The sequence below is a fragment of the Humulus lupulus genome, chromosome 2 (genome assembly GCF_963169125.1).
Source record: "Humulus lupulus chromosome 2, drHumLupu1.1, whole genome shotgun sequence".
Lineage (NCBI taxonomy): Eukaryota > Viridiplantae > Streptophyta > Magnoliopsida > Rosales > Cannabaceae > Humulus > Humulus lupulus.
This window is the reverse complement of record NC_084794.1, coordinates 5,355,309-5,366,855: the sequence shown is the minus strand read 5'-3', so window position 1 is coordinate 5,366,855 and position 11,547 is coordinate 5,355,309. Positions and strand designations below refer to the sequence as shown.

Here is an 11,547-nt window from a genome sequence, read left to right as displayed (position 1 = left end):
TTTTATTGTCTTAGTGTCATACCTAAAATTTCTAATTAAATATGTCATTTTTCACTTTTTTTTTCTCCATTAATATTACTTTTTATATTTAATTTGTTTAAAGTCCTATTTTTATTTAAATTGATATAAATGATATTTCAATTTTATTATATATATTCATAAATTTTTGTAACATATATTAATAGTAGTAGGAGAGACAGTGATAAAAAATAGTATATTGTTTTAAAAATCATAGCTAGTGAAATCTCAACACTCAATGTTAAACTAAAATCTTAATCTAGTCAAAGTTTAAGTTTTATTACAAAAATATATTTTAAAGTTAAAAAATTAATTTTGTAAATTTTTGTAACAATCATGTTAAATAAATTTATAAATATTTATGTAAATGTTAGTTACAAAAATAAACTTCTTGATTGTGAAATTAGTTTTGCAAACTGTTATTACAAAAATGTAAAACTTGTATATAAAATTATTGTAATTCACTACTCTGTAACTATATTTTTATATAAATATATATAATAAAGTGTTTTATAAATAATGAATATCTTAAATTTATATTTTTAAGTTGTATAATATAAATTGATGGTTACTGTAATTTTTTGGTACAATATTGTAACATATGGAAAGTATAATATTTTTATGTAAATTTGGTTACGATTTCTTAACTACAAATTATTTTGTAAATGTTAGTCACAAAAATATATTTCCTAGTTATGAAACTAGATTTGTAAACTATTGCTACAAAAATAAAAAATTAGTTACGAATTTGTTCGTAAGTTTTATGTAAAAAAAAATACAATTCTAAAACTGATTTTTGTAAATATTATTTACAAACATGTAAAAGATATTTACAATTTTGTAATAGATATTTACAAATTTGTAAACGTTGATCACAAAAAAATGTATTTTACCGCTTTTATTTCAGATTTAAAAGTCACTCCGTATTTACGATAAATTTTTTTCGTATTTTTGTAATATACCGTATTTTTCATATATTTTTTTAACTTTTAGTGCATTTTTGTAGATTTCCCATTTTTTATTATGTACAAGTCTAGAGAATTCTAGACTATTAGTCGGTAGTGACTTTAACACAATTTCTTTCTTGTCAAGGCAAAGTTGCAAACAAAGTCAATTCGGAGTTCACAACTTGGGAACAACAAGATCAATTGCTGTGTTCTTGGCTATGTTCTTCAATGTCTGAGTCCATACTCACTAGAATGGTAGGTTGTAACCCCTCCGAGCAGATATGGACCACTCTTGAAATTTATTTCAAAGCTCAAACTGAGGCAAATATTGATGAGCTTACTACCCAATTACAGAATACTAGAAAAAATGACTTTACTCGTAATGCTTACTTATTCAAGATCAAGACTCTTATAGATAAACTTGCTTCCACTGGTCATCCTCTCACTACCAAAAAGCATATTCAAGCCATTTTTCGAGGTCTCCCAACCTCATATGATCCATTTATCATTTTGGCCAATACTCAAACTCAAGCATATACCATACCAGAAATTGAATCTCTTGTTTTGTCCCAAGAATCTAGGATTGAGATGCAACACAAAGAACTTGATTTTGTCCTTCCTAGTGCTAATCTTGCTTCTTCTAGTCACCAATCCAAGAAGAAATTCATAGCCTATCCACAACCAAATTACTCATCTGGTTATCGTCTCTATGGTCCATTCCCTCCTCGACCTCCTCCTTATGGTGATAATCCCCAGTTTCCTCAGTTTTCACCTGGTTATGCACCAAATCGAAGGCCTTCACCACATGTTCGACCTAATCCACTTTAAGAATTGTAATAAGTTATTGTGTCATATTTGTAACTGGTTAACACTCTAAAAATTGTAACCAGATATTGTATCATTTTACAAGGTTATCACTGTAAAACTGTAACTGGTTATTGTGTCATATTTATAACTTGTTATTACTCAACAAGCTGTAACCAATTGTTGTATCATATATTTAACCTATTACCACTTAAATTAAAACGGTATTGGTTACTTTGTCATATTTGTAACATGTTACCACTACAAAAATTGTAACAAATTATTGTATCATATTTTTAACTGGTTACTACTAGGGGTGGCAATTTGGGTCACGACATGATGACACGCATGACATGAAAATAAATGGGTTTGGGTGACACATTTAACAATCGTGTTCGTGTTTGAGTTTTTGACGCGTTTAATAATCGAGTCGTGTTCATGTTTACCTTAATCGTATAATCTTGTTGACCCATTTAATAATCGTGTTGTGTCATAATCGTGTCAACACGATAACACAAATAATTATTATAGGTATTATGATTAATTGTGTCAATTTCATGTTGTGTCATGACACATTAATCGTGTTATCGTGTCGTGTTCGTGTCGTGTTATAATCGCGTCTACATGAATCTGACATGTTTACACGAATTGTTAGCCCTAGTTACTACTTTAAAACTGTAACTGGTTACTGTGTAATATTTGTAACTCCACCCAAAAAACTGTAACCAAATATTTATCATATTTTTAATCGATTGCCACTTTAAAGACTATAACGAGTTGCTTTGTTAATATTTGTAATTAGTTACCACTCTACAAACTATAACCAGTCATTATGTCGTACGTTTAGCTGGTTACCACTCTACAAATCGTAACCAGTTACCTTGTCATATTTGTAACTGTTACTACTCAAAAAATTGTAACTAGTTAGTGTGTTACATTTGTGACTAGTAGCACTCTAAACACTATAACTAGTTATTGTATTATATCCCTAACTGGTAACCACTCTAAAACAATTGTGTCATGTTTGTAACCAGTGTAACCAATTACGGTGTCATGTTTATAATTGGTTACCACTCTAAAAACTATAATCAATTATGTGACATGATCTTTAATTTATATCTTCGGTTATTACAACTTTGGTTGTGAATCTTTACTTTTTAATACATATAAATTATTATCGCTAACAGTCTCTTTTTAAAAATTAAAAATAAAATAAAACATTTAATCAAATGAAGAGAGGTTAATTTACTTTGGGATTTTTTGAAAACTGCCTGTGTTTATCTTTCATTAACCATAAATAGTCACATATTTTATTTTTATAATCAATACCCACAATTAGAGACAAAGTGACTAAAATACTATTGGTTTACATTTATGAACTTGTGATTTACATTTTTAGCTTGTAGTTTACATTTCAAAACTTAGAAGTTTACTTTTTAAAAGGTTGTCGTTAATATTTCAAAACCTAATAAAAAGGGTAAAATAGGTATTGTGATTAAACAAGTGAGTAATAATTAACCGTTTTAAAATTTTGGCAAAAATAGAAAGAGCTAACTAATTCTGGGTCCTCATATAATTTCGTCATTTACTTTTTGACTTTTATTTAGTGATTTATTTTTGTGTATCATTCAAAAGATGTATTCTACTTCCTTTAGTTGTTGGGTAACACTTTATCCTTATTCTCACTACTCACTTATCTTAAATTCTTAATCAGCACAATTGTATTTTATCTTACAGATATGGATAAGAAAATTACAAATTCAAAGCAAGTTACATATCTCATTACTCTGAAGCAGTACCAACTTACCTGGAAAAACCAATCTCTTCTAGTCCCAAGTACATTGAGAAACCGTCTACAGAAAAAAAATAAAAAAGGTGAAAATATATTAATAGAATCCATTTGAGTAATTATGTTTAATATAAGATATCTCACTCAATTTTGTAATCAATTAATTGATTCAAATTTCCCAACAATTTTTTTTTTTGAAATGGAAGTTCTTCACTAAACACAAAAGAGATTACATAAAATAAGTATGTCTGCTAATAAATTAAGGGTTTATGTCTTTTTAGATCTTCTGTTTTGACTCATTACTTGTTTGGACCTTGTGTTTTGACAAATTACTTTTTGGACCATGTGTTTTCTAAAATAGTTCAAATAGACCCCTAAACCCGATTTTGATTAAAGTTTTTTTTTAACTAAAATCACAAATAATTCATTAAACTAACAACTCAAAACAAAAATACAGTAATTCTGCCTAAGAACTGTGTCGTTATATTCAATTTTTTGTTCATCAAAATCAGGTTTAAGGGCCTATTTGAACCATTTTACAAAACACAGGGTCCCAAAAATAATTTGTCAAAATATATGGTCCAAACAGGTAATGAGGCAAAACACAGGGTCCAAAAAAGTATAAACTCATAAAATAATAATGTTGGCCACACGACTTTGTTAGATAAAGTCATATGTGCTAATCTATGAGCTACACCGTTAGAACTCCTAGGAGAGAAGAAAAAGCACAAAAATTCGATCAAGAGATCGACCTACTTTTCTTATTTTTATTATTGTCAAGAAATGTGATCATAGAGAATTGAACCATCTACTTCATTTTTAAGGATCAATGGACTCACCACCAATCCAAATACATTTCTTTGTTTAAATTATAGTTTTAGATATTTTTATATATTTTTTAACAATACTTTACACAAAATTATATCAAAGATAATTATTAGAATTTGAATATCTACTAATAAATGCTAAATAATTTAACTCACAATTCTTAAAATAAATTAATATAATTATAAAAATATAAACATTGAGAAAAATAATAGACTTTTATTATCGTGTCGTGCTTTCGGGCTAGTTTGTTCGTGCTTTCGTGTCGCGCCTTCGGGCTTGTTGTGCCGTGCTCAAGCCCATGTTGTGTTGTGCTGTGCCAATTTTCAATTCGTATCGTGCTGTGCCAATTTTTCAATTCGTGTCGTGCCTGGCCCAAGCCCATATTTTATCGTGTCGTGTCGTGCTCGTGCCTCCCGGGCTTGTGCCGGTTTCGTGCCATGCTAGAAAGTCAGACCTGTATTTACAGCTCTAGATCAGAGTTTATGTATAATATATATATGGGCCTCTTGTCAAAATGACTTTTTTTTTAAAGTTATTTTACACTTTAGCCTAGTTTTAATAATTTTTTATAAAATAATCTCTCATAATTTAGACAGCTAGTCGAAAATTTAGACAGATAGTCAAAAATTCAAACTACCGGTCGAAAATCTTAGACAGCTGGTCGAAAAATTTAGACAACGGGTTGAATTTTAGATGGAACCCATTTTGAAAAAATTATCAAAAGTAGGCCAAAGTACAAAATCACTTAAAAAAAAGTTATTTTCACCAATTTCTCTGTATGTATATTTATATCAATTTTATGATTTTCGATCACGATAATAGTGTAATATCAATTTTTGTGTATGAGATAATATTAATAATAATTTGAAAATATATGATGCTAATAAGTACTCTAAATTAATATAATAAAATTTGAAATCTTTATATATAATAAGAGCTTCTATAAGAGAAATTTGGGTATTTATGCATAGTGTTGGTTAATATATAAAAAAAATATCATAATTTACCAACATTATAAAATAATTCTACTATTTGCTTGGTTTCCGAAAATAACACTTTCATTTTTTTAACATTCATCTCTTGTCTCTCTCTCTCGGATCACCATTTGATTATTTGAAGAGTCATGACAACCACTATAAAACCATCATCACCACCAAATTTATTTGAAAAAATGTCCCAAACTTTGGCATCCTCCTCCCTTTTTTTTCTTCTCTCTATCTAATTCTCTCCTAAAGTATCCATGGAGACTAAAATAAAATGTCCCCGTGATAATTTTTTATGATATAAAACTTAAATCCACTAAAAGTCTTCTTTTCTGTCAAACTTAACCGTTTTTATTTTTGTTTTTTAACCTTTTCTTATTATTACTTTTTGGGTAATGGGATGGCATTAGTCCGATTTTTCCGCACACTTAAAGTTGTTTAAACCACTTTGACTGAGTAATAGGAGATCCTAGTATCTGAGGGAAGGTTCTAGACTTCCTAGGTTTATCTTGTTTATTTTATTCATCTAAAATCCTTAAATTCTTAATAAACATATATGTGACAAATGTCACATTCTTAGTTATTCTATCTAAACATTAGGTTATAATAAATAATATTTATAGGACCAGCTTCAATAATTAAACCTTAAGATAAAATTAATATTTCTAAACTATAGCCTAACTTATAAAATCCATAACTATCTCTATGAGTTTCCAAAAAATTCACGACTTGAACCAATATTTACGAAAATTAAAATACGACAACATGAGATACTACTATCTAACTAAGTAAAATTCTGAGGCGCTACAATCTATCTATAATTAATACTTGAGAAAGCTTTTTAGATCATTAATTCTAAAAGTTCATTAACTTATGGCATATTAATAGATAATTACGTCAGTGTTAGTACCTTGTACTTTATAGATTTATAATCAAATTCAAATATAACTATATTTGCATAAGTAACAATTGAGATACACAAAATTTACACGTTGCATATATAATTTGCAATCACACATATTTGTTTTAGGTGAAACTGTATTATATAAATAATTGGTTAGAAAGAAAAGCATCACATTGGTAAATATAATTTTAAATATGTTTAAATTTTCTACAAAGAAACTGAAAGATTGGAATGACATTAGTCCAATTTTTTTGTCACAATGATCACTATAATTGTTTTATCTGTTTTTTTGTTAATCACAACCGCTTGAAATTTAAAAAAAGAAAACATTGAGGATAGCAAGTAAAATCATCCATTTGATCTTATTTTTAAAGATAACACAATCATTTAAACAGAAAAGTCCTCACAAATAGAAAAACAAGAAATAAGGAAGCTGGTTATTGTTTCACATACAGTTGATAAATTAAAATTAATGGAGACGATGAAGAACATGGACAACAAGAATAGCTGAAATTCAAATTCAAATGGCTAAAATGACAAAGGGAATAAGGTTAGGCCAGCACATACAACCCAGCTTTGACAATATAGGCAATTCAAGGAACCTGGTCAAGATTACAACATGTCAAATTTAAACAATGATATTTCAAAGTACAGATTAGACCAAATACAAATGATGAGTGGGTATACCTTTATTATGTGGAGATGCCTTAAATTACAAAACGTTCAATTGGCTGAATAGATTGAAATCTTGAGCAGCAAAATCACAGATTAAATCAGAAAATGCAGACTTAATAATAAAAAATAATATATTATATATATATGGAAGGAAGATTATTACTCAAAATGTAAGTTGGAAATATCTCACCAGTAGTTCACATATATATTGCATATGCATCAAAACATGGGAGAAAGGCATCTCGAGTGGTCTCATCCTCCCATTCTAACTCATTCCACCAAGATTCCCTTCCCCTAATCTTCAAATCAGGTCGCACTTTAGTCACAGTAGAACCCACTGGAAGTTTCTTCAACTCTTCACAACCACTTACCTTGATTAACTTTAGACAATGAAAGGGCAGAGGTTTTGGGTAGATATTATTTAATTTTGGTAATTTCTTTAATTCTAGAAATTCAAATTTAAGAAAAGGCTGTAAACATTTCACCTCCTCTGGAGCATCTCCTAGTTTCTCCAATCTTATTATTTCTTCCAATGCAGGGCAATCGCTGACGAGAAGAAGCTGCAGGTTTGGAGCAAAAGCTAGCCCAGTCAATTCCTTCAGATTAGGACTAAAATATACAGAGACTTCACAAAGGCTTGGGAACAAGTGGTTAGTTGGGCATTGAGGAGGACTTGGTACATGGGAAGAACATTCCTCTCTTCTTTTCCATTCCCAATCTATCTTTAACTCTTCTAACCTTGAACATTCAAAAAGATGAAGATTCTCTAACCGTTTCATCCTCAAAAGAGTGGATAGATTAAGAAACTGCAAGGTGCTTTCAAAATGGAGAAATAGACTTTGAGTGGAGTCCAGTAGCATTTGGGAGGTCAACAATCTATCAAGGGCAGTGACATATTTTATGGAGACACCCAAATTTATTATGTGTTTCAAACTCTCTAATTCTTGTACTAGTAATTCACTACCACATTCAACACTATCCTCCTCCTGAAACATGACGAACATTTTAGTTATTCCACAACAAAACATTTTTAACACTTGTAGCCGTGAAAAGCTTGATATCACTCCTTCTGGAATTACATTAAGATTAGCTAAATACTCTAAGTTCAAGTATTTCAACATTTTCAAGTTCTTCAACTCTCTTGGCAACTTTTTTATTTCTGTAGATGCCAGATTGAGGTATTGCAATGAGACTAATTTTGAAATCCCCGTTGGCAAATGAGTCAATGATCGATTCTCTGACAAATCCAAAACTGTTAATTTAGGTATGAACTCAAAAATGCTGCCACTAACTTGAAGCAATTGGTTTTTCTGAAGAAATAATGTTGAGAGGTTAGGACATGTCGGACTTCCTGAGAGACTCTGAATGCAGTTTTTCATCAAAGAGACTCTTTTAGCCTCATTCCATCTTTCAATCATTGGTTCTTTCAACTCAACATTCGTTTTCACCAAAAAAGTGTGATCTGCCTTTTCACATCCACAAGCTATCCATAAAGCCATGTCCCGGATCACATCATGCATCTTTACACTTGTTTCACCGACCTCTTCTAATAAGCATGCATATAGAAGAGAGCCAATGATGGTATATCCTTGGCCTTGGAAACTCTCAAAATCAGAACACTCATCTAGAAACCCCTCACACATCCATTTATATATCAATTCATCTCTACGGATTTCCCAATCTTCTGGAAACAATGCACAATACAGAAAACAAGATCTAACTTTCTCACTAGATAAATAGTCGTAACTGAACTTTAAAAGAGGAAATACCTCATCTCCCATGCCTGAAAAACTTGAGGCTGAGTTCTTTAAGATCTGAATTGCATATCTCCACTCTTGAGGTGTTCTCTTGCAAGCCATGGCTCGACCTATAGTTGTTAGTGCCAGAGGTAAACCACCACACTCTTTCGCAACTTGTTTGGCTAAATGAAGAATATCTGGGTGGACACTGAGGGCCTCTTTGCCAACTTTTTCCTGAAATAACTTCCATGATTCTTCCCATGACAAGCACTTCACTTCAACTTGTTTATCAACTGACATGCGACTACAAACATCCTTGGAACGAGTGGTGAATACAAGCTTGGAACCATTTTGTGTGTTACGCAAAGGAATCCCAACTTTAACAAGATCAATTCTCTCCCATATGTCATCCAACAACAAAATAAATTTCTTTTTGTTCAAGACATTGAAAATGTCTTTAGATTTTTGTTGACATGTTTTGTTCTTCCATGTATCTTCCCTGCTAGAAAGCCTAATTTCTTCTCCAATACTATTTTGTATATTCTCAATAGTTTGATCTTTAGATACCACTACCCATATAACATGATACTCATTTTGCAAATTGAGGAAATTGTTGTTGATCTTTCTCAAAAGGGTGGTTTTGCCCACTCCTCCCATTCCATACAACCCCATAATTCTCACATCTTCTTCGTTGAGATTTGTCCACACAAGATCAAAAATTGGTTCCATTCCCACCGTCGGCTCATCTGGCACTTCAACCACAAGAGCTATTGGTCCCCTTTCAGCCACCACCTCAAATACCCCTTCGCCTTTCAGATCAGTCACTTCAGCGAGCTTCCTCAACACCCTTTTCCCATATTTATAGCTGGACTTGTAGTTCTTTGAGCAGCAACCCCAAAGGCATAGACTGATGCTTTCTTGTGATCCTCTTTGCAGCAGTTCTTGAGCTTCAATTTCCATGGCATCAGCCCTTGAAATCCACCTCTGGACTGTTTCTAGGCACGTCATCTGGTCCTCCTCCTCAGCAATCTTGACTCTTCTCACTAAGCCATTCTTCACATCAGTTAACTCCTCTGAAGCTTTCTCTAGAGCCTTAAGATTCTCTTTAAGATTATGCACGTAAGTGGCTTGTGCAACAGTGGATTGAAAGCAATTGGAAAATATGGCATCAAACTGAAGAGAAATTGAGATGCAATTACCCATCTTGTTCGTTGAAAGATTGGATAAGTTTTGAAACTGAGAAAGAAAGAAAGTGATATGATGATAATGGAGAATAAGGAAGCAAAGAGTATATAAGATAATAATGCTGTGAAGCTGAGAAGGAGATTTTATCCTATGTATAACACAGATTGATTCAGGGACTATTCAAATTTTCGATGTGTATTATATTTAAAAATAAAATAAAAAGCATTAATTTAATATGAAGATTTCAAAAAGAAAATACAATAAAATGAAATGGCTTTATGTGGCTCCGTGCCTAATACTAGTGTTTTCAGAAAACAGCTCGAAAGTCACCATTAACATATTTTAATCAAGTTATTTAGTTCTAAACAGCTAGATACGCATAATACAAAGTTATTCAAGTCAAATTGGGAAAAATGCAGGTCTCGTGGGATCAATTTTAGTGTTAAAACAACAAAGGTCCAAATTTAATACTATTTTATTGCTTTGTGTTTTATGGTCTTTGCCACACATGATTCAAATTTAATAATCAAATTTGATCCATAAAAGTGATAATAAAGAAGAAAATAGCATCTTCTGATAGCATATTAACAGAGTGAAAACAATTAGATGTTGTATGGATAGACTTAAAAAAATAGTTATTTATTTAATTAATTAAATATTTGACAATTAAACATATAACAGTATTTGGTAAGTTTATTTTTATTTATTATTTTTAAAATTTTTAATTAAAATTCATTAAATATTGAAAATATAATTTTTTCATTTTCAATTTTTTTTAAATCATTTTCGACTTTTTCTTTTATTTTTTTATTCTCTTCTTTAAATCAACACCTCATTTTATATTGTTAGACAAAAAAATAGTTATCAAACACATTTATTATTTTTTATTTTTTAAAACAAAAAACAAAAATAATTACTAAACATATTTTTAAAAATTCAAAAACAAAAATTTTACCAAACACAACCTTAGTAATTAGCATATCTCATTAGAGTCTTGGGGATATTTGTTATTTGTTAATTTGGTTTGTGTTTGTTAAAATTTTTGTTTTTGTATTTTTTTAAACATAAAAATAAAAATATTGTTATAAAATATTATATATATGGATGTCCATAATAATGAAGAATCATTAGTTACCAAAAGTATTATATCAACATTAATTCTTGATTGTATTCAGAGTAGTTACCAGATTTCCTTAAGACTTATGTATATGTATAAATAGGGTCATTCCCCTATTGAAATAACACACAAGAGTTTAACTCTCTCTTTTCATCTCTCTATTTCTCTGTCAATTTCTTTTATTTATATTTTACATCTTAATATACTTAATTGTTTTATAACACGTTATTAGTACGATTTTCTAACTATTATTGTTTGAGGTTCAATATTTTATCATGGATCTCTAGCGATAATCATTCGTTGGAATTTGAAATTGATGATCCTGTCTTCAACCACTATCCCGTGTTGATATCAAATCATTATCAAGTCTCTAGTCATCATATTTCATTGGGGTAAAAATATTTTGTTGCGAAGGTATGTTTATACCATTATCATATTGTATATTTTGATAAGACTTATATATATATATATATATATGAGTTGCTATTTCATCATTATGATTGTATGAGATGGTTTAATAACTTATTATCGTAAATGTGGTTATATTTATATATATAT

General features: G+C 30.1%; 1 protein-coding gene across 2 annotated transcripts; it reads right to left on the bottom strand.

The window, feature by feature from the left end:
* Nucleotides 1-6,609: 6,609 nt before the first annotated feature.
* Nucleotides 6,610-10,034, bottom strand: LOC133817019 (probable disease resistance protein At5g63020). Of its 2 annotated transcripts, XM_062249399.1 has the most exons (4): nt 7,434-10,034; nt 7,139-7,328; nt 6,961-7,020; nt 6,610-6,875 (listed from the first exon to the last, which is right to left on the bottom strand). In XM_062249399.1, the coding sequence occupies exons 1-2, from the start codon at nt 9,888-9,890 to the stop codon at nt 7,146-7,148; spliced, it is 2,640 nt and encodes an 879-aa protein (XP_062105383.1). In that variant the 5' UTR covers nt 9,891-10,034; the 3' UTR covers nt 6,610-6,875; nt 6,961-7,020; nt 7,139-7,145. The 2 variants fall into 2 exon arrangements, with proteins under 2 accessions (XP_062105383.1, XP_062105382.1); XM_062249398.1 differs by having other exon boundaries at nt 7,139-10,034.
* Between the last annotated feature and the right edge of the window lie 1,513 nt (nt 10,035-11,547).